Below are 24626 nucleotides of genomic sequence, written 5' to 3' on the forward strand. Positions count from 1 at the left end.
ATTTTTTTAAAAAAAATTGCAGTAGAATACTGAGTTATTAAGTTGGTCTAAGCAAATATTTCAGTTAAAACCTTATAATAGACCTATGTGAACTCCAGACTTTCAAAAATCTTATTAAGCTTGAATAATTTTCTGTAATCTCTTGACTGACCCCATTTTTTGATGTGAAATTGGTTCACAGAGGGGAGGTGCTTTCTTTGGCATTGGTAATAGGTGTGTGGCTATTACTTTCTTCTTATGAATTCTATTACAAAAAGTATGTTATTTATGTCAGAGTGATTTTTTTTACAGAGACATAACTTGGATACAAGATTTCTTAGAAGTCGTTTTATTTGAAGCTTTAAAAATTAATTTTATTGTACAATTGTGCAATTTAGGTAAACATAATGATCACATTTATTGTAGGGAATTTATACCTGAACCTGTGCCCTGCAGCTCTCGATGTTCCCAGGGTGAGGAGGTGAGAGGATGGAAAAAATGCACAAGAGTGAGAATGCAAAAACCTGAGGCTATGTGGAGCTCTTGAAGCACAAAGAAACAGGAGGAAAGGGAAAGGGAGAAGTGAGAGGGAGGAGCCAGAGGAAGGACCAAGAAAGCCCCAGTGGATGCAGTGCATTTATTCATGCCCTTAGGAGACTGAGTATCATGTGAAAACTCTTCACCTAAGAGCTTTTCCCTGAGGCTTGTCTCATGTGCCGTGTTGTTGAATTTAGAGCAGTTTATCCCTGTGACTTGCCTTGGGCACCCAGTGCTCTTGGTATTAGCCTTGCTCCAGCCCTGCACGTGATGGATCCTCAGCTTCTACCACTCCCCACACATAATGTATTTTGATTCTTCTTTTCCTCCAACCTCATACCCTCCCTTCAATACCTCTCAGAAGTTGTTTTAATCTCAAAGTAGAAGTAGTAAAATTAAAATGTCTTAAATAATAACTAAATACCCAATATTCCAGAGAGATGCAATTGAAGTCTTTCATTTATGAACATACTTTATATTAAGGATCATATGTAAAAGTAATAATGTACTTACTGCTAGCATTTGCATGTAACACTGAATTTGCAACCTGTGTCTTGAATGATGGGGAAAAATTGTTTCAGTATCATATCATACTCAGATTGTGGCAGCTGACTTCTTCTTGCATCAATTCTTTAGACATTGCCTATTGTGTTACTTTTGCTCATATTTCATGAAGGAATTTGTTCTCTCTCTGGTAATGGTTAGAAAATAGCTTTCTTTAAATGCAATCAGAGCCAATTTAACAAATACAAACATGAGATGGTAACAGTGTTATTATCCATAACAGGTGCAGCTCTGTGGCAATATAATGAAGTAATTGCACTTGTTTAGGTTTTGAATAAATAAATCTTATGACCTTTATGTTATATATCCATAATCAGAATATTTTATTCATCAAATTTCAGGCTACCACAGTTTACATGCTTATTATTTGTGATTGTATACAGTACTTAGTTCTCTATTGATTTACTTAACTCCCATGATATATAACTAGCATTAGCCCTAACTTTACAGATAAGGAAGTTTTAATTCTAATGGATTTGTTGCTAAACTCTCTGAACACAGCATGCAGTAATAAAGCTCCAAGTCACCGAGTCGCTGGTGAAATGTTGGCATCATTTAAAAGTTCTGTGATTGGAAGCATGTTGCTTGGCATCTCTGAGCACCATTTTTCTCACCTCTAACTGGAAATTTTTTCTCATATGAACATATTTTTATGATTAATATACATAGACGGTGGATGGTGTTTGCTCAATAAAATTTATTGTGGTATTAATGTTCTTTTTAAAGCTTGATATACTTATATAAAAATAGGATCTCCTGTCTCCTTTGTGATCAACTATCTCGTTAGGCAGAATTTTTCCATTTTTGTAACTATAATAGAAAAAACTTCACATGATTTTATTCAGTTTTCAATCATCTTAAACAAATAATCATGTATTAAACTTCAACAGACTGTCATCATTTTCTTTCACTTGACATGTAAAAATTAAATATACATAATATTGAGTATTTACATTTTTCATTCTTACAAGACAAAAAAATCTGCTTAATGGGGATATTTGTCTCTCAGAGATGTCTGCGTGTGTTGTGTGGGATAAAAGCTGGTTCCCATTTGATGGAAAGGTTGATCCTGTGCCTCATTATGCTCTTTGAAAGAGGTGACATTATCCAAGACTGCATATGTCCTTATCTGCCCAATTATTTAATGTTAAAATCTCAGCACACAGTTGAGGGTATTCTTTAGACTCAGACAAGTGCATTATTAAACGGATGCTCCCAAAAGAAGGATTAGAAAATGTGTTTATAATGCATTTCAATCCATTTAATTTTGGCTGTAAGAAGGAGATAACAAAAGCAACCTTTGCAATGATATGTCATTATAAGACATCCCCAGAGCTAAGATCTCTGCAGACGCACTTGGTGAATTGATATCCTATGACGGTGTGTTTGAGTTTATTTTGATAGCTTTTGTGTTTATTTGTAAGTTAAAGCCAGTCTTGGGGGGAAAAGAGGAAAAATCACAACACCAGAATCAACAGTCTCATATTATATATAAACCTTTAACTTCATTTGTTTAAAAACTATTCTCCTCTTTCCTTTAGTTTGCTCTATTTTTATTCTTTATTTTTTATTTCTTCTTTCTTTTAAAAAAACATTTAATAAAGAACAATGTTATCTAGAATATACTTGTAGATGGTAATTTGATAGGTTACAATTAGTTGTCATTAGTAATTAAATAGGTAAATCCTTTTTTTAAAGAGCTAAGAATATAGATTCTTAAACTATCAGAATGCCTAAATTAACATTGGTAGCTTCTGTACACTGGAGCAGTGTAACTTGGGCAAAGTAATTAACGTCTTTGGAATTCCTTTGCTTTTCGTATAGTGCAGTTAAGCTGCTTCTCTGTGTACTTGGAAGTGCTGATCTAAGTGTCCAGTAAGGTCAGAAATGTAAAAATCAATTTCTAAGTTTTTAATGAGTGTGTTATTAAGCAGGAATCATTCATGCATTCAGCAAACTTTTACAAAGAAAAATATTTAGCACATTAAATTAGAATCAGTTGTATGTATTTAATTTCTACAGCTATTAAGACAGCATCTTCAGGACTGGATTAGATTATGTTTATGCTATCTTTGGTACTCATTACAGCACAGTGGCCATACTGGTATTTAAGAATTACCTGCAAAAGAAAAAGGAAGAGATAAGGAAGGTAACATGATGTTTCTTGCAATTGGGAGTTAATAGAATGTAATGAAAAGACAAGGAATGATCAAAGGAACAATGAAATTTACATGTAATGATTTAGAGAATCTATTAGCTCATATATTTTGTTTTGTCTGAAAAAACATTTAACACATGCATTAGATGCTTTTGTTCTTCAATGTTTGAAAATGGTAAACTGGAAAGTGTTAATTTATTCACTTATTTTAAATAAACAACCCATAATTACTTTGAGTTCTTAATTGGAGTTCCACTGTACATCATAGTTGTTTCAATTTACAGCATTTTTTCCTATCCATCTGAAAACTGTCTCCTGCTCACTTATATAGATTATTGCTCCATCCTGAAATAGCACACTTACTCTGCCCCACTCATTTATATTTTCTGTTTAAAAACAAAGTCTAGACTGCTAAGAAGCCTAGATTTTTTTTATCTAGTAAGACACTAAGACATTAATATTGTTGTGAACTATCTTGGTCACTTTTTAGTCCTTACAATAAGAACATCAGTTTAAGATAGAGGATTCATTACAATGAAGTGTTAGCAATCTGTTCCAACATCAAACCAGCAGCTCATTAAGAGGCATTAGTCACTATCGTCTTTTAATATTCAAGTATTGTATCATCTATTTGATATTAAAATTATCTTTAATACCTTTCAGAATTATATATTTTAGTGCTTAAGAATGTATATGTAAATATAGAATGAAAGCAAGTGTTAGACCAATCCCTTTGATTTTCTAGATTAGAACATTACTTATATTACCATTCTGAATGTCTTAAAACAAATTTGGTTTTAAATTACAAACTTTAATGGAAATTAAACTGAAAATTTGCATTCATGTTTAACTTTATCTGTAAAAATGATTACCCAAGCTAAAGCAGTAATTAAGAAGAAGTAGTCAACATATTTTGAATCAATGCCCAATCTTAAATGTGCTATTATCATAGTTTACAATTTATTACATAATAATTTTGTACATGTTGAAGTCCAAATGTCACTGAGAGAGTTACATGTAAATTATTTAAGCATTCAAATCTAACAGAAAAAATTGCAAACATGAATTTCTTTTCATAGGAAAGGGTAGTCATGATGTTGATTTGATTTTCTGTCTTAAAACTCTTTGGATCTATGACTGAAATGCAGAGATGTTCATAAAGGTCATGAAGGAATCACACTTCGATTGAAATGATGGCTATGGGCAAGTTACAATATCTAACTTTTTTTAACCTTTCATGGTGAAATTGTAAACATTGTTTACTTATGATTAATAATTTAGTACTTTTTTCACATATTAGTTTAAATTCACTTTAAACTAGTACTTATTCATTTTAAACTAATAGTATGTTTTCTACATACTAGTTTACATTTCCTTTAAAGTAATATGTAGAAAAATTGAAAAGAATGCCTAGTTTGTCCTCTGATAAAAACCCAGGAGGCTGAAGTTAAATAAACTTCCTGTTCTTAGAATGACTTACTTTCCTGGAACAAATAACACGGCTCCTGTTTCAGCCTGGCTGTGTACAAACAGTGGTTAATGCTCTAGCTTTGTTCTCTAATTCAACTCGGATGTTAGGTGTCAGTTCCACGTGTGGGAAAAAAAAAAAACAAAAAAAACAAAGAAAAAAAAATCCAGAAAACAATCTACTAAAACTACAATTGAACATGCAAAGCTAAATGGGAGAAATTAAACCAATCATTTTCTATGAGCAAGATATAAAAGTTCTTTTAAATTTCTCAAGCTTCGTATTAATTGCTATGTGAGGAAAGGAAACCATCATACAGATGAATATGTATAATGGAAATCATACATTTTTGTTTGCTTCTATATATTTCACAAAGCTCTTACATGACCAACATAGAAAGTTTGAAGTACGTATTTTGAATCACAATAAATCATTAGAACCTGCAATTTGGTAAATGTCACTTTGTGTGGAGCAGTCTAAAGATGGTGTGTTATATCCTGTGGGAAAGGATTCTGGAAGAACTGACATTTCATTTGTTTGAACTGCTAACAGATTTGGGGTGAGATCTCACACTGAACCAATGCATTCACGTGGGAAAAGGTAGGTCTTCTATAGAGACATGGACCTTATCCCATGTGACCAAGGGCAGACAGCAGACAATACTTTATTTATTTGTACTCCTCCAGGTAGAGGCTAAGTCTAAAATCCAACAACACAAAGACCTACTCCAAAGGGCTTTCACCAACAGATAAATAAAATAGAGGCTGTTGAGCTTGACAGTTCAAAACAGTTTTGTGATCTTTGAAGGAATGATTTCAGGAATATGAAGAAATAGACTGTGGGTTGTTAAGTAGTTAAGAAGTACAGAAACAGACCTGTATCAATGCTCCCAAGCAGTTTAGTGACAGAAGAGGAAGTGATAGCGTGGGGATTCAGAAGAAAGTGGCAGTACTGGACAGTTTTTGGAAGAGACAGGGACTGCAGAGAGCAGCCTCTCCAGAGAGATGGAGACCTAGCAATGATGGAAGAGGATGGGAAAAGAGAGAGCTGGAGTTACTGACAGGGAAGATTCCAGAAGGCACTGAGGACCGGGAAGTGACCGCACAGGAGACAGTGTGAGATTGATTAGGTTTCTCATGTTTCCCAATGTGTGGGGAAACACTATCTAATGTTAACGAAGGGTATGATATATATAATTGTAAAACAAAGCTTAAAAGTGACACGACAGTAAGTTGTTAGAAGATTATAGGGTTTAAAAGTAAGAATCATAAAACAGTTTCCAGCAGACTATATCTAATCTCTCAGACTTATATTACATGGAAGGACACCAAAAGAAAAAGATGGCGGGGCAATTTGTTTCACTTTCCTTTGCTGACAGAAACTGGCAAGTTGCCTCTGGCAGCAAATCCAGTTTTGTTTTGGCAGCAAAACAAATTATTACAGCTACTGTGAGCCATTGTTATTATAATTGAATGGATCATGTCGCTTGTTTTTCCTAAGGAAAGAAAAATTCACAGCTTCTATGGTAAATAAAATTCTACAACCAGAAAAAAGTATATAGCCTCTATTTTTGTTGTTGCTTTACTATTTGTTTGCTTATTTGTTTCAGCACCAAACGTGGCTCCTTCAGATGTAGGAGGCGGGGGAGGAAGCAACAGAGAGCTGACAATAACATGGGCGGTAAGCTAATAAACTGCACCTAAAATAGGTATCTTCTCTATACTTTACTGCAAGGCTATTTCTTTCCCTAAATAAACTGCAAATAAAGGACACTTCTCTGTCTATGAATAATAACTTTTTTTTCTTAAATACATATTTGATGCTGTCTGGCTTATGGTTTAGTGGGAAGCTCCTGTGCATGAAACATTCCTACACTCAAGGATCTGTTAGTCTCTGATATTAAGTAGTTAGCTATTTGATTCCTGAGACATTTGGCATTCACTTAGATCTGATGCAAATGATGCAAAAAATACACTAACTTGAGTATTGAAGTTAGAAGCACAAAGTCAGCCTTTGACAAATGAGTACAATATTGTCCCTTCCTCCTCAGCACCTTCTCTTTTTTATTCATTTTTATTTACCAGTTTCTTCTTTATTGTGATATAGATATTCTAGACCAGTGATGGCAATCCTTTTATAGCCTTTGATGATAACAAACGACCCACAACAGGACACATACCATTGATTCATCACCACTGTTTTATACCATTGCATCATTCCCTTATCATTGTCCCTTAATTATAAAGAAATGTATTTAATCATCCATTAAATATGTATTGTTTGAAGCTCAGTGTTAGGTGAGAGGAGTAAAGAGGAAAAGGAAATTGACATAAACTCTGCCTGTGAATTCTGAAACTATGTAATCTGTGTATTGACTAGAAACTGTATTCTAGTCATTGAGAAAGAAAATAAAGTAGATAATAAGTAAAAAAAAAAGAAAAGAAAGTAGATAATAAGTAGTGTTAGACTATGCTAGCTTCAAAAAGAAGAGACAACACGAGGGGGTAGAATCTTGAGTGTTGCAGAAAGGAGTCTTGAAATGGCAGCTTCTGCACATGATGCATAAAACATCAACAGTTGAATGATCTCTATCTCAAGAACGAGAGGAAGGAATATGTAATCTATCAACCCATTCCAGGCAGAGGCAAGTAGGAAGCCCTAGGTGGGAGTGTCCAAGGTTTTCAAGGATTAGCAGGGATGCCACTTGCTACATGAGGTCATCACGCATTAGAGCATGTTTTGCTCTGGCCCTCTAAACCAGTACTAGTTTATGAACTAAGTATATTTTAGCAAAGAGTATGCTTCCATGCGTATCTTCATTCTCATAGGATTCTTTTGCCTGTCATTTGTATCGCTGAAACCTGTTTAATATTTTAACTTCTTGCTAGCCTTTGTCCAGAGAATACCACTATGGCAACAATTTTGGTTACGTTGTGGCATTTAAGCCATTTGATGGAGATGAGTGGAAAAAAGTGACAGTTACTAATCCAGACACTGGCCGATATGTCCACAAAGATGAAACCATGAGCCCTTCCACTGCATTTCAAGTCAAAGTTAAAGCCTTCAACAACAAGGGTGATGGACCATATAGCCTCATAGCTGTCATTTATTCTGCACAAGATGGTAAGTAAAAGAAAGATCTTGCTAACGTGAGGAATTCTCTGCCAGGCATTTAATTTGCTTTCTTTCTGCTTTAATTTCAAAGATTTTTTATAGTGCAATATACTTAGCAAATCTGTATATTTCTGACCCAAATTTATATCAGTCTCTCCTTATAATTGGCAAACTAATTATTAATCTTTTCCATTCTTGTGGTCATTGATTGAGACTTCTGTTTCTTTTCTCTTGATTGTAATTTGATAGTCAGCAATTCTCCATGTTTGATTGGAACTTCAGACTGTCTATATATTCATGAAGTCCACTACTTAAAAATTCCAAAACATATATATTGCTTGTAAAATTGCCCCAAATTTCAGCCAAAACTGTGCGTAATTTTATCATTTATGTTACATTTACATTGTAATAGAGTACTACAATATTATGAAAGGGAATCCAGGTATAATTACATGAAAAGGGGATCAGAAAGTAATTTTTTCTTAAAAATAGAAAAAAAATTGTCATATAGCTCACCGGGAAAAAGCCAATACTAATAATGGTTCTCTTTGCATTTCCAGAAACATTAACCCAATAGATCATAAATCATCTAGCCTCATGGCATAACATTTTGGATGAAGCATAATTAAATTAAACACTATTTTCTGTCATTTCGTACTTAAGCTAATAGGCTTTTTCTTAATTATACTCTTATTAAAAATAAAAACCTCCATGTTAGTCTCTTTATTCATGCATGCCTTCTAAATAACAGTAGAACACAAATCAAGATTTCATTGCCTTTTGACTTAACACGTTTACTCCTGGCCAAGTTTCTCTTGGCACATGTGTGGGACACACAAATGCAGGAGTCAGAAATTACAGCTATGTGAGGTACACTTCTATTCTCTTAGAGAAAAAGCAATGTACCCATATATTGATTTGCCCAATTTGTACTATGTTGTACTCTAAATACTGCTATCTCTGGGAACACAATAGAAATTCTCACCTATGATCTTCTGTCATAGACTTGTTAGCTTTTGAATTTGTTAAAAACATAGTATGTATTCAATTCATCTCATCTGTACTTTCTACACATAGAAGCCATTTTATTATATAAATATTGATATACATACATGCATTGTAACATTGCACATTGTGATTATATGCAATAAGAATTATTTTAAAATACAAACATGAAAAGCAATCTTATGAGTTATTTAGCACAACAAAACACCTTGAAGGAATAAAAAGTTGAAATACATTAAATTAATAATCAAATATTAGTGGAAGAAATCTGATTATAAATCTTATATTCTCTACACCTGATTCAATTTTAATAATTTGAAAAAAGTGAATATATATCTCAGAGAAAAGGAAAGTTAAAAGTTTTTATGTTATCTTTTCATCTAATATCAACTTTTTCCTCATTTAATGCTAACATAAGCTTTTATGCAAAAGGCAGTGCGTGTCCTCTCTTTAGTCATGGCCAGTTGTCTTTAATTATATTCTTTTCCTAAGTATTTCACAAGTCTCATAAAAGTTGTATGTGTTGAAACTTGTGTAAGTTGTTAATCTTGTCTTCTACTGCTAAGAAATCAATCATAGTGCTTACTCCATGTACAGCTCATTTTGGAAGGCAACAGTGTTCAAGGGTATGATGTTTTTAACATTAAATAGGATTATGGCTTTTGAATGAAAGACAAAAAACCGATCACCCTGCTTAAAGGTTTCCTGGGTTTCTTTGTGTAATTTTCATAAGGGATGTAAATTATTTTTTTTTTTTTGTTCAATAGAGGTCTTTTTGATACATATTTGAGTTGATGCCCAGTTAGAAGATTAGACATATAAAAAATTTTTCCTGCATGCAAAAACAGTGGATGTCAAAACTCATTTCAAAGGATCTTAAAACAATTTTTAAAACCTTAGCTTAAACATAAAAGTGAGTTTTATTAAATATTGCATATATCCTTAATTCATATAAATAGCAGGTAAGATAAAATTAATTATAATGAATACTTTTGCATAATGCCTTATTTTGGTAAGGCAAAACTGCTAAATTAAGTATTATTACTTTAATTTGTATCAGTGGGATTTGTTGAACATATCAATTGAGAGAAATAAAAAAATTAGTACAACTATTGCTCACAGATATAAAAATCCATGGAGCTTGCTATATTTGGTAAGAATTCTACAATATGTTCATGTGTTTGAATATGGGTAGGCATAAATCACCAGTCACCACGAAAAAAAGGACCATTAATAAAAATAAGGAGACAAAATTTCTGAACTTATTCTTAGAAGTATTAAGTTATAATTCTAATTTATTATTCCAACTGCTAATGTTCTCATCAAATTTCAGCCCCCAGTGAAGCCCCCACAGATGTAGGTGTCAAAGTATTATCATCTTCTGAAATATCAGTTCATTGGAAGCATGTCGTAGACAAAATAGTGGAAAGCTATCAGGTATGTTCAACTTTTATTGAACTAAATACATTTGTTCATAAATATAAGATATGTTTTCAAATATGTTTCATTTTTAATCTACCATATCTTTTTGGTTGTGTTACAAATAACATTTTTTATTCTGTGTGTTTAGTATTTTGGGCATATATAATGTAATTGTTAAGAGTAAAGCAGATATTTACCTTGACATTATTATTCTATATTGTATACATATATTGAATTATCATAATACACTCCATGTGGATCTCTCAATTACAAAGAAAAAAATCAGACAGAAGTTCCTAACTTTCTTATCTAGGAGGAATATAAAGAAAATTATCTACTAGCAAACAGTTGGTCAAAAGGTAATGATACTCATCACCAAACTGTTTCTTTCTTTCTTTCCTTTTTTTTTTTTTTTTTTTTTTGTATTTTGAAAGGAATAAAACAAAGCAGTAAGAACAACATAGAATTTCAAAAATGGGACAGAAGAAAATCCCCCATAATTGCTATAATGCATACTGTTATCCTTTAACAGATGCTCAGACTACCAGGCCTGCAAAGTCAATCAAACAATACAAGCATTAAATTGTTTTTGTGCTTCAGTTGCTATCATGTCAGCAAGTGCTCCTCCTAATCAGACAGAGGGCAGGAAGCAGGAGATGTCTCACAGGAAAGGCAGGCGGACTTCCCGGGTTTTTCCCCAGCCCATGGTTTCCACTGGCTCCCAGGAAAGGCCATAGCCCAACTCTTTCAAGGGAGGCTTTCTTATTAAATGCTGGTGAATCTAGAGGATTTTTGGACAGTATTTTGCTAATTGCATTAGCAGTCTTAAAATGGTTATCTTCATTTACTTTCTACGTCTGAAAGTTCCTTTGAAGGAGACCACAATATAGCATTGTATCCCATAACTTTTTTTCTGAATCCAAAAATCAAAATATACCAAACAAAACTTCCCATGAGCTGAACCTCGGAGCCCCAAGAGGAATTAGCTAGATTTAGAAAAAAGAAAGCTTATCTTCTTGGTCAAAGAAGGCAAAACCTAGAAAACAGAAACTAGAAAATAGTTGGGGTCCTTAATACAATAACAAACACAATTCAGACTTGATTTTGCATAAAAGGTGAAAACTAAAAAAACTGGTATCACCTTCCCTTTACAGATGAACTAATGGATACCAAAAAAAAAAAAAAAAAAAAAAAAAAAAGTCAGCTTCAGTTGTCAGTAATCAAGAGGGCACAGCAGTGTCTGGAACCTGATTCAAAGTTTTGGCTCCTTTTCTTTTGGCCAGGGGTGGACAGGCAGCACTGTTTGGAGCACCACAAAGAGGGCTCGGACTCAGAGTTCTTATGTGTCCCCTTTTCCATCTGTTATTGGAATATTAGCTCCACAAGGGCAGGTTTAGGTCTGTTCTGTTCTCAGTGCTAAGAACATTGCTGAGCACGTAAGGTGCTGTGTGTTGAGTACTTACTGACACGAAGAATAAAGTATGGTCCAATAAAGTAGTGCAGTTTGGCTCATGTTTCTGAGGCCACACTCAAGAGACGCATTTGCTGAGTGGAACATGCAGACTTGCAGGAAGATTTTGCTGTCACTTTATTTTTTGTTTTTGCCACCATAATTTATGATTTGAGTGATCTCAAGATGTCTCACGTAATGTCTGCTGAATTTATAATGATGCTAGCAGATACTGAGAATTTTGAATAAAAGGAGTAGCCTGGAAAAACCCAATGTTTATAAGTCACTAACCTGAAGATTTCATTGCAGCAAGTAGAAAATAAGTGGAAAAGAATGAAAGATTTGCTAGACCCTAGAAGGCTTTGCACTAAAAAAGGTGTCCTTGGGAGAAGACATCGATATTCAGTGCTTAAAAAGTCATAGTTTTGACCACAGGATATTTTTTATAAAATTCATTTCTAATACATGAAAAATAAAAAAATCTAATGACTATGTGCCATTTCATTTAATGTTTTTACTTATTAAGAACATAGTAGAGAATTTTTTACTATCTTTGCCTATGATAAGAATTGTATACTATTTTATATGTTCCAACCAGAAAAATACTGTACAAAAAAATATAAGTTGCAAAGCTGTATGGTGATACCTGATTCTGATAGTAATCAGAATATAATTTTTTTGATTGGCAAGGAAACTTTTTAATTCATGATCCTCAAATAGCAAAAGGTAATGTTTAGCAGATGAAATTTTCAGAAATGATAATTTGTAGAAAAAGTTGGTTGGTGTGGAGGAACTTGGTTTCATAGATTATTGAAATTTACAAAACTATATTAAGTAGAAATTTATGAACTTTTTGGTTGAAGAGAAATGATTTATGCCTCAGCTTTGTCACTCAGGAACTTTGTGGAAAACATTTAAATTTTACTGATTTCCTGTCGTATAAAACTGAGTCACTACCACTTCTTAGGATTTCAGTGATACCTCAGTTCATGAATTTAAATTCCATGATTCTTCCCACAAGCCAAAGTGGACGAGAATCAAATCAAATTCAGTTGTTAGAGTTGATGTTGACTTTATGGGGATATTTGATTTGGTATTCATCCAATTCAATTTGCAATCAGAATCATGGAGAGAATTCATGACTGCATCTTAAGGAATTTAAGCTTTTACGTATCTCACGTCATTAAGCATTTGAAGAGGAGGAAGAGGAGGAGGACAATGAGGATTCTGACTATATTGATGGTGATAACGAATGATAGCATTTGTTGGGCCATTACTGTGCTAGATATTTAAGTGCACTATACTGAATTTGTACAACCTCAAAGGATAGACATTTGTTATCTCTATTTTGATGATAAGGAACTGGAGCAGTGAAGGTGAATCCTTTAGAGACAAGTGCTCAAACTGGAACTCAAAACCCCACTTACTTATTGCAAAGTGCCTGCACTGCAATTAAACCTGAATACTTTTTTTTTTTTTAAGAAAAGGCAACAATACATTAACTTGTTTTGTCTTACCAAAAAAAAAAAAAAAAAAAAAAAAAAAAATGTCCCGTAGTTTTGCCTCCACGGGACTAGAGGTTTATGCACATTTGTCTGAGTTAGTAATTGTCAAAACCAGGTTTAGGTCTTTCCATTGCAGAGAGTGGATGATTCAAAATACTAGAAGTAAATCATACAGTTATTCTTTCCATTCATTCTTTTAAAAATGCTTTAAAAAACTTTCACACTAAGCTTTCAAAGAGATAAACAAGAAAATTTAAAAAGAGGAAATTCAGTATCATTTATTTCTCCCATAAAAATGGTCCTGTGAATATATGGGGCAAATTTTTGACTAACTATAACACAGTTCCTGTTTGTGTTGTAAAATATGAGGAGAAACCAGTGTTTTAATAAGAAAGATGATCATGAAAACCAAATTGTCTTCTGTACGTTCCAAGAAAATTTACACTGCATGTGAGCCATAAAGGTATACAAAAAAGCAGCATATTAAAAATATAAAGGGGAAGAAGTTCTGAGTCCTACTTGATTTATTTCTTCTCCAGTTTAATTTCCTGTTTCAAATAATCCCTGTGGGCATTTGGAGCTACAGATACTCTTCTTTACAGCTTTACACTGTTATCTCAGTAGAAAGTTTAAAGGTTATTCATTTTTTTCTTGCTAGTTAAGCAGTTCTCACTTGCAATATTAATAGTGAGTTTTTCTACCACATAGGTGATCCAGAAAAACACAAGCCTTTCTTTTCAAAAGCATTTTAATAATTTTGGGCCCCTATCCAAGAATCCACAAAGAACTTAATTTGCTCACCCAGCAGGTGAAATATTCACTTACTATGTTTAATGAAACTAAACAAAATAGGCTATCAGAAATAATGCATCAAAAACTCCTAGCAGCTGAGTTGGACATTAATACACATGATTTATTGCATAATTAACATGGTTTATTTCATAATCAAAACAAAAGGTTAACAATTCTAAAGAATCTATTCAAATGTTCTCACAAGTTAAATTATTATGGTGGACATAAATTGATAAGTACGACTTGCTTAATTTTCTTATTTTGGAGAAGACATCTATCTCCCTATCGCACAGCCGTACACAAAGGTGCCTTTTGCTATTTGCTTGTTTTAATTATGAGCCTAGGGAGCAGGTAGTTGGAAAATGCAAAGTAAACAGCAAAGAGCAGAGCTCAGATACAAAGATGCTTTATCTTATTGGCTGCCGCTGGGGATCAGTAGGATTTGGTTCTTGGAGGTCTATAAAAACCTTGACAAATGTGACTCAGACCTGCCAGGCCAGGGAGAGAAGGGGGACCGTTCATCCACTCATCTTCCCAGTGCGTAAGGGTGGCACGTGGACATAGTCTCCTCTCACTCTTCCAGGACCTACAGCAAGGTATAGGCTGGAGTGAAGGAGGGCTCTGCAGGAGGTGAGGCATTAGAGGCTCTACCCCATGGGAGTTGTCCTCTTGTATTTGTAAGAAGATGCTTGAAGCCCGCTTAGAATTAGATGATTTCCATATTGGTGGCCGACATGAAAGGGAACTTTGAGTAACTCAGGAAGTATACAAAAACAGATTTTGAATGATGTATATTATTGCTAGTAAAACTATAGACAGTACAAATATTTACATTAGCCTAAGGTTCTGGGTATTCAAAGTTATCATTTCTCATTACAGATTAGGCTTCTTTGGTATTAGTCTAATTTTTTTTTGTATAAATACCACATTTAGATTTTTTCTAAACGTTAAATGTTTAATGCAGAATTACTCATATGTCAGATTTTTTTGGATGGAGACAATTTCTAATTTAAAGAAGAGAGTTTGTAAATTTGATGCAAATGTTTCTTGAAGTAGCAAGAAAAAATGGAGCAAGCCTAGTTTTTAAGCCTAGTTCTCATTATCATTCAGCACTTCATTATTAGTAGAATTCCATTATTTTCTTCTAATAATCATGGAAGAAAATGAGATCACAGGATGACTTTTCTTATAAAATTTTTAAATTTTCCTGAGAATGATTATAACTGTTCTTTTTGTACAAGAGTGGCATTATTGTTGCCCATAAGTTTACCACAAGTATAATTATTGTTTTTAAAATAGGGAGTATTTGTCTGAGCCTTTTCCTTTACTTTCCTAATACTTTTTTGAAGAGTACATTTTCCTGAAGAGTAATTAAGCATTATGGAGATCTGTCAATTAATATGTATTAATAATTACATATAAACTTAAACATTTTAACTTATTTTTTTACTTTAAAGAAGATCTATGAAGACCAAGAGCACATATGTTTGTTTCCTTACAGCATTCTTAGCATCTAACAGAGGGCCTGTTACAAAGTGTGTATTTAAGAAATACTAGAATAAATTAATATCATGTATGTACACCACATAGTCCTACACACACAGTGTTCAAGAATAATACATACCTGTCCTCACTGAGTTTATAATCTAGTAAGGATATAGAGAGACAAGTAGTGACACAATTCTTAACTGTTTAATAGGTACTGTTATGAAGTCACACCAGATACTGGGTGCTGTAGGGATTTTAGACACCCATAGAGAAGATGTTGAATGCCACAGCACTAAATAGAAAATAGTATTTTACTATTTAATAGTATTTTACTCTGGCATGTGAATATGAATTTTTTCCCAGTTACCAAAGTAAGCAATCACATTATTTCCTTGCTTACTTTTATGAAACTGATCATCCATTCTCATTTATTGATTTGGATTCGCTTTTGGTCTACCTAGTAATTGACCAAGACAGTGCATTAATTGTGCTTCATGACTACAAGTTTTATCTTTCATTCCCAACAATTTTCTCACAGATCAGCGTTGGCTCTACACCCCAATGACAGATGAAGCATGTGGGTCTAAAGTAACAACAGCCCAAATCTGTTATCTATTGAGAATCAACTCTATGTTCACAGTCAATAAGCGAGTTCAAGAAAAAGGACAATGCTATGTTACATTATATATATATATATATATATATATATATATATATATATATATCTGCTATTTATTTTAGGACTCTTTGAAAATACAAGTTGTACATAAACATGCTGAAGGGGAGGTCAATTATGCATCCCATCATTCTGTATCAGATGCTTTGATTTATAAAAGTTAAGTCAGGTTTACATGTAAAATGTCACAAAGTTCTCACGTTCAGAAATAAGCAAATTCATTCCTGTGTGCACACTCAGTAACAGAAAATTACTGAGCTATATGAGGGGATCTAAGTCATCATTACTAGTGATTGTGAATTTTAATAAGGATGGTGACTACAGATATCCCTTGAGTCAGATAAATAAAAGAGTTGGTCAGTTAGGATATAGCTTCAAAGAGCAAATTAGGAAATTTTTCCAGTCTGTTCTGCCAATTACTCATTCCGAGTAAAACCGCACAATATTTTTGTCACTTTATTTCCTCATTTTACTACATGACATGTTATAAACTTACCTTTATTATATTAATGCAGCCTAAAATGTTCTCCTTAAAATGGTTATATAAATTGTTTTAATGGAAATTTTAAAATGTGACATACCTCTCAATCAATAAGCACATATTCAGGAACCACCTGGGATTTTGTTGTAATTGATTAAGTTAAAAGGCTAAGTTCTACCTATCAGGGATTTCTTGAAAGAATAATGTGGATGATCCTTCAGTGCTTGGCATTTCATTAGAACACATATGTTCAGTTTTCTTTTCTCTCCTGCTTAGCAAGGAAGAGGTTTTAGGTGTTATCGAATAAAACATCAAGTTGGGTTACACCGTGCTCCTCCTGCACAGGCAAAATGCTGGAAGTCACTTCTCCCAATTGAGACTGTTTCCCACCCACTTCCCCGTCCTCTGTCCTGAGTCACCCTTCTGAGCAGAAAAATTCTATTAAAACTCTTAGCAAATATAGTATTGATGTTGACAAAGTGATTATTAGTAAACAAGATGAAAATATTACAAAGGAAGCTAGTAAATAGTTAGCAACTGGTTTTGCGTAAACCTTACTTTTGCCAACTGAATTTGGGCTAGCCAGTTCCATTTTATAATGGTTTCATATATATTCCTATACATAAAAATTCAAGACTATGTCAATATTATACATTTCTTCTGAGCATTTAGACTCATTGTAAAATTAGAATTTTATTATTTTATAAAGCAAGCCAAGATATGCAAACTACTAATATGAATAATTTCTTTTTATTCCTACTTTTGGAGTAATTGCAGAGTTTTGACCTTCCAATAACCTTTATTTGAAGAATATAAATTGTACTTCATAATTTTTCCTGAACTTTAGGAAGTCATATTATTTAGCAAGTATCATCATGTCCAGTCACAGCGTGGATAATTTTAGAAAAAAAATTTTTAAAGAGAAGTAGTTTCTGTGACTTCTGTAACTTATTAGATGTGGTCTTAGTATTTCTTTTGACTTGTCTGAAAGGAGATAATTTTGCACATATATTTCTCAAAGTAGATAAAAGAAATATTGTGCTACTTTATTCTAGGCCACATAATGACTGTTTGGGTGGATCAAAGTTGTTTTCTACTCAAACTACTTTATTGATGGTTTGTAGCAAGTTTGAAACTCTGTAAATAGAAAGCAGGATATAAATTATAAAAAATATTGCACAAACTTTCCCAAAGATATTGCTTTCATATTTTGGAGTTAAATCTTATCCAGAGTTTTTACTCTCTCTCTCTCTCTCTCTCTCTCTCTCTCTCTCTCTCTCTCTCTCTCTTTGCCAATAAAGTGAGGCTTTTATGATTCTGATGTTTTTATTAGATCTGCATTGTCTGCTTTACCATATTTTAAGTCTGATAGAAAGTTACGTACTTTCTTTGTAACATTTGAGAATATTTTGCAGCTAAAGTGTCTGAAACATGACAAAATCTTACTCATCTTGGATGTCTGCAGATTAGGTACTGGGCTGCCCACGACAAAGAAGCAGCTGCACACAGAGTTCAAGTCACCAGCCAAGAGTACTCGGTGAGGCTAGAAAACCTCCTGCCTGACACCCAGTACTTTGTGGAAGTGGGGGCCTGCAACAGTGCAGGGTGTGGGCCTCCGAGCGAGGTGATTGAGACCTTCACCAGGAAAGCACGTGAGTATAACATTTTGCTTTTAAACTTGCTAAAAATATGCCACTTGATTTGATCAAAGTGAAGTGACATTTGAGGAAAGTTTCCTATTTACCTGTCTGAACATGTAGTTTTCAATATCTTTTAGAGTCACCCAAGATTGTTTAAAAACATTTTAAGTTACTGTAGATAAGGCAAAACTATGCAGAATGTCTGTACACATTTAATGTTCTATTATAGCATCAAATTAGAGAACTACTCTTTAGGAAGACTACCCTTCAAATTTTACACCAGAAATCATTAATTTGTGTTCATTCTGTATTTATTAATTTAAACATTTTTTCATAAGAATGTATAGGCAATACAAGAAATTTAAATTGTTCATTTTCCTATATTTCATTTGCCAGCCCATCTCACTGCAAAATGTAAATACAATGTAAATGTATCATCCTACTCAGCTTTGCTGATAATTCTAGTCTCTCAAGTATCACTTTGGTATCTCTCTTCTGGAACTCAAATTGAATACACAGAAAAGGAGAATGTGGTATAGTATGCTAGAAACTTTAGCAAGAATCTTTAGACATGACTACCATTAAATCTGCAAACTTATGACATCAACAGGTAATGAGATGATAGAGCACAGTAGTAAGAACCAGACTTTAGTGACAGATACAGGATTGAGATCTAGTTTGCCACTTATTAGAAGTATGAAATGATCTAATTACCTTACTGCTTTAAATTTCAGTTTTCTAATTTGTAAGAAAATCATCTATTCCTTTGCTATTCTTTCTATTTATGCACTCATCAAAAAATATACTAGGTACCCTGTAGAATCCCAGATGATGAGGACACAACAAGAGGCTAACCCAGAGCTAGAAGGAGTTGAAGCAAAGCGCTAATAAATAAGTGTAGTTATATCAATACAACAATAAACAGATATAATTAAAAGTAATCTGGGTGGAAGTAAGTTTTGTTTGATGGATGAAAGGTCTTTAAGAAGGTGCCTTGGGGATCTAAGATTTGAGTGGTGAGTAATAAGTGATTCTACAGCTATGTGATGAGCTGAGCGAAGCTTGTTTCAGACAGAGAGAATACATAGTGAAAAGCCATATGGTAGGAAGAAGTTGAAATTTACCAGCTATGGAAAACCAGTGGGAGCAGCACAGGGGTTCTGAGGTGGGCGGGAGTATGCTTGAGCCAAAATATGAAGGGCCTTGGAAACCAGAATAAGAACTGTGAATTCGTTCTGTATGTGATAAGAAAGAGCTAGATGACTTTAAGGTAGAAACTGTTTTTTAATTTATGTTTTAAAAAATATTCTGGCCTCTGGTTGGAAAATAGATAGTGATGGGTTAAGAGTGAGAATAGAAGATCCAGTTAGGAGGCCATTTCAGTAGCTGAGAAAGAAAATTGGTAGCAGCAAGCATGAACTGGTACTAAAGACAGTGAAATGAAAATTATTATGCTGATAAATTTGAAAGGTAATGCCAATTTGGTGATGGCCATGAATGGAACAGAAGACTGTCAGAATTCTGCTTGCAAATTGGGGTTTAGTTACGCCATTTGTAAAAAATTGGAAAAGACTCGCCAGAGGCTGATTTGGGAATACATGTCAAATTTTCATCATAATTATAGTACATTGAAGAAGTTTTTCAAGCATTCAAATAAAGATAGGTCGCTGGGCACATATTTAGGTCCAGAGGTCAACAGAGAGATTTGGGTTAGAGTTAGAAATGTTGATGAAGTGTGGGCCAGGTTCAAGCACTTAAAGAAGTTTCACAAATTGAGGAGAGAAGATTCTAAATCCTCACAACATTTAAAAGGTTAGCCAAAGATACAGAGCCAGTTCAAGATGATTAGTGAGAAGGAACCACCAGTAAAGTTGAAGAAAAATCCAGATATCACGAATTTAAGAGAAGAACCAAAGATTCAAGAAAGAAATATTAACTCTGTGAAACATTTCATAGATGTTAAACTTGAGAAGAATTGAAAAAGTGATATTAGATTTGGCCAAATCAAGGTGATTGGGGAAAATGACAGTCTATAGAATATCCCATTAAGTACTCTAAAGACTTTCAAAAGATTGATGGAGAAAGAAACTTAAGAGGAATATAATAGAAGACAGTGAAAGATAACTATTTCCTACCTCACAAACCCACTGGCCACATTAAATGAACTCATGAATGTAAAGTGCTTAGTTTAATATCTGGCATATAGTAAATATTTCTCAAAATTAGGTATCCTTGTTATCAGCAGCAGCAGCATTATAATTCCTAGTGCGGTAAAATTTCCAGAGCTAATGTCGGTTGTGGTGGCCATTAATTGTATATCACTACTTTCCAAAGCTCCTAGCCAGCCCCCAAGGATTATCAGCTCAGTGCGGTCTGGTTCCCGTTACATAATCACCTGGGATCATGTTGTTGCACTATCAAATGAATCTTCAGTCACAGGATATAAGGTATGTAAAAGATAATAACTCTCCACATGAACTTCATTGATAGGTGCAGTTTCTAATGGTTCAACAAGACCTGTTCTAATTCTACCCATGTAGCAGAATCAGATGACGTAATTTCATGAGAAAACATTGTCAGTAGATTTTAGGAAAATGTATCTTTTGAACGAGAGAAATAGGATAATTACTTTAATGAATAGAATTGTTAGGGAAAGAAAAACTTTAAAATGACATAACGAACCCACTGTTGTCTGGTAGTGCTTTGATAGAGTTGCTCTGCACACTGCAAATCAGAAAAGCAAAGATTATTTTCATATATTCTGTACCTCGTGCTTTGCCATTTTGTATAGAATACTACATTTATGAATAATATGAGAAAAACTTAAAATCAAAAGAAATATTTTAGAGCACTTCAATATATTAGATTTTACTTTATATACTATTTCTTTTTTAAATATTCCTTCCCTTTTTTAAATTTAAATTTTTAAAACATTCCTTTTTAAATTTATTTTGATCACTTAAAAAATTTCTTTGTGGTACATTCTCTTCGGTAACATCCCCCAAAATAGCAGCAGATATTAAATTCTGTGAATTGAAGATAACCTGATTTTTCCCAATGATTTTAGATGTGTTTATTTTCTTTATCTTTCTTTCTTTCTTTTCAAATAAAGAAGGTTTGTTTTGACTTTTGCATTAGGGCATGGGCTCATTATTATGACTTTGTTAAGTATTCATATTTTTGAACTTTATCAGGTACTCTATAGACCTGATGGCCAGCATGAGGGCAAGCTGTATTCGACTCATAAACACTCCATAGAGGTTCCAATCCCCAGGGATGGAGAATATGTGGTAGAGGTTCGAGCACACAGTGACGGGGGTGATGGAGTGGTGTCACAAGTCAAAATTTCAGGTAAGTCAGCCCTAAAGACCTCTTTCAGTTAAGTATCTTTAAGTTTCTATGCCACATGGCTTCCTAACAGTAAATGTAGGCCTAATGTCCACTCTAGTGTCAGCGTTTTCCTAAGTAGGTTCAGAATACCAGTGATGACTGAAGCCTGCTATTTCTTCCCTTATGTCTCATGAAAGTAAATCTGCAGCATATCACATATTTGTTGATTATTATGTAGACATCAAATACAAACTTTCAGTTATAAATGAGTAAGTTCTGCAGATCTTTAATGCACATGATGGTTGGTGATGTTTATGTTAATTTGATTGTGGTAATCATTACATATGTATATCAAGTCATCACTTTGTGTGATTCAGTGTATATTTGTTCAATATTTAAGACCAAAAAGCACACTTTAAATATAAGATATTAACTAGCCATGCTTCTAATCACAGCATTCTGGATGACTGAGGCAGGGGAGCACACATTTAAGCCCACCCTGCATGACTTAGTGACTTATGGTGATCCTGTTTCAAAAAAACAAAATTAGGGGCTGGGGATACAGCTCAATGTAAAAGCCCTGGGCTTACTTACAGATGAGATATTCTTTGCTTTTTTTACAGTCATCGTATGCATTTACACTGTTTTCCATCTTTTACCAACTAAGGGGTATTCTTTATCCATTGCAAAACTTCAGTTATTCATCTCAGCCCAATTATAACTAGAGACTGTAGAACTAATATAAAGTGTCAGCTGTTTGGGGAATAGTAATGTTCTGCAACTTTCTTATTTAAGTTTGGATTTCCTTGCAGATTTTTCATATCACTTGTAATGAGAGAAATATGTAAATAGAAATGAAAATTTTAGCCCTGCTTACAAGTTTAAAGACTCCTAATATTTTTCTTTGTTTCAGCTTCACATCTAAAATATGAATCCAGTAATTTCATACATTGTTAGATTTTATAGGCATTATGTTGCTAGTTAACTTACTTAAATATAAACATATTAAATGTCTGCAGTATAGCAGGCAGAGTTTATTACTTAATTGTGCTAAGTTTTATACATTTCCACGTCCCTCTCTGGCCCTACTGGAATTCTAATGACTCTGCTTTCTGACTTGGTCTCGTTTAGTTTACTTTTTATGCATAGCCTTACATGAAAAACTTTTCATAATCAACTCATGAGAAGCTACTCTTAGAGATCTCATAAAATACCTCAAAACCCCTAAGATGTCCCCAGGTGTTGTCTGTACTCTTCTTATCTCAATTAAGAGATATCTCGGGGCTGGGGATTTAACTCAGCGGCATAAGCACCTTCCTTGCAAGCAGGCGGTCCTGAGTTCGATCCCCGGTACCGATAAAAAAGAAAAAGAAAAAAAAAAAAAAAGAGGTATCTCATTTGTCCATTAACTTTCTTTATCTTCTTAGCTACAGTGATGTTATTCCTACCTTGAGGCCTCTGTACTTGTTTTTCCTTCCATACGGGATTATCCGAACCTTGGCACAGGGGTTCACCCCTATCAATTTTTATCTGCACAGATGTTATCCTTTAAGACCAGCATTTTGTGGCCACTAGTTTTAGGTAGTTTTTCACTGAATAATTCTCTTGCATGTATCCAAATACTTTTTCTCTTTCTTTATTCATAATATTTATCGTTATTTAAACAACCTTTTGTATTAATTTATCCTGGCTTATTGTCTGTCTCTCTTTTCGTGAATCTATGCTCCGTGGAAGGAAGCACTTATCTTCTTTGTTCTACCTTTGAATTTCTAGCACTGAGGGTACTACTCTGCGTATATAGGATTTTAATAAATAACTCTTGGATTAATTTATGATTTTTTCAGAGAAGAAAAATTAGTAACCCGAACATGTGGCGATTTACGATTACAATTTAGAGCTCCAGAAAAATCGATACATTTATCTATCAGTCCTATGTGTTGTTTACAGATCTGATGTATTACACATATGTTAGCATTTCAAATTCCACTTATCTCTGGTCTGAATACTGTCTGAGGTCTTAATGAATCATTCCTTACTGAACATTTGTAATGCCCATTAAGGCAAATTAACAGTACAAGTGATTTGTCATAAAAATAGTATCTCTCATAAATCCTAGATTATCTTTTAAAAACATTTTATTGTTATAAGTCGTTGTAAATTAAGAGGATGCTTGAACACGTACAATGTTTTAAATATGAATTTCAATAGGCTAAATTGACTTATTTCATATTTGCTATACATTTTTAAACTATCACTTGGCAAGGACCATTAGTCATGAATAAACATCCAGAAAGAAGTCTATAGTTATATATATATTATCACACATATTTTAAGCCCTTATTTTTACTTTTAAGTAGACTGTAGATATCTGAGCCAAATGAAAGAGGTCTTTCAAGGACACTTCACAGTCTGTGCTTCTTCTGAAAGGCAAAAAGCATTCATTTGAAACTTCTAGGTGGTAGGAATCAGATTTCCTCATCTGAAAATTTATATTGGTGATTGTGGGAAATTAATCTAGTAAGGGCATAAGACACAAGGAGATGAACTATCAAGTCGTTGCTATGGAATGATTAAAAGATGCCTTGCACCAGAGTAAGTTCAGGAAAGATGGTAAGAGAACAAGGCATCTTTTTCATTTAACTTAAGGTTACTATGTGTCAATTTCATCAACTTTGTGTCTTCTAATAAATGTGTAATTTATCCTGATGATACTATCGATGATGTAATCTAAGCATTTAAACCAGTTTTTCATAACTCTACATAATCAAAGCCAATGACTGAAACATGGCAATGAAAACCACATTTTGTTTTTTGTTTTGTCCTCTTCTGTCCATCAGAAGAGAAGAGGGTAAGGATTCACTTTCTAGGTAGAATGTTTAGTGTTTAATTCCTTTACTCCTATGTTCCTTTCTTTAGTGCCCTTTAGTGCAGTATGAAAAGGAAAGACAATAGATGGAATGCTTAGGTTTAATTCATACATTATTAAACTGAAATGCTGAAAAACACCATCCCTTCTG

General features: G+C 33.6%; 1 protein-coding gene across 3 annotated transcripts in view; it reads left to right on the top strand.

The window, feature by feature from the left end:
• Cntn1 (contactin 1) overlaps nucleotides 1-24626 on the top strand; it is a 373034-nt gene that overhangs the window by 317468 nt on the left and 30940 nt on the right. For all 3 annotated transcript variants that reach the window (XM_063254557.1, XM_013159444.3, XM_063254558.1), the window contains 6 exons: nucleotides 6316-6386; nucleotides 7595-7829; nucleotides 10159-10262; nucleotides 18105-18291; nucleotides 20614-20726; nucleotides 21474-21630. In XM_063254557.1, the coding sequence (XP_063110627.1) occupies nucleotides 6316-6386; nucleotides 7595-7829; nucleotides 10159-10262; nucleotides 18105-18291; nucleotides 20614-20726; nucleotides 21474-21630 (867 nt within the window). The remainder of the gene's footprint in view (nucleotides 1-6315; nucleotides 6387-7594; nucleotides 7830-10158; nucleotides 10263-18104; nucleotides 18292-20613; nucleotides 20727-21473; nucleotides 21631-24626) is intronic.

The sequence above is a fragment of the Cavia porcellus genome, unplaced genomic scaffold (assembly GCF_034190915.1).
Source record: "Cavia porcellus strain 051 isolate PalLab524CR breed Dunkin Hartley unplaced genomic scaffold, mCavPor4.1 scaffold_8, whole genome shotgun sequence".
Taxonomy (NCBI): domain Eukaryota; kingdom Metazoa; phylum Chordata; class Mammalia; order Rodentia; family Caviidae; genus Cavia; species Cavia porcellus.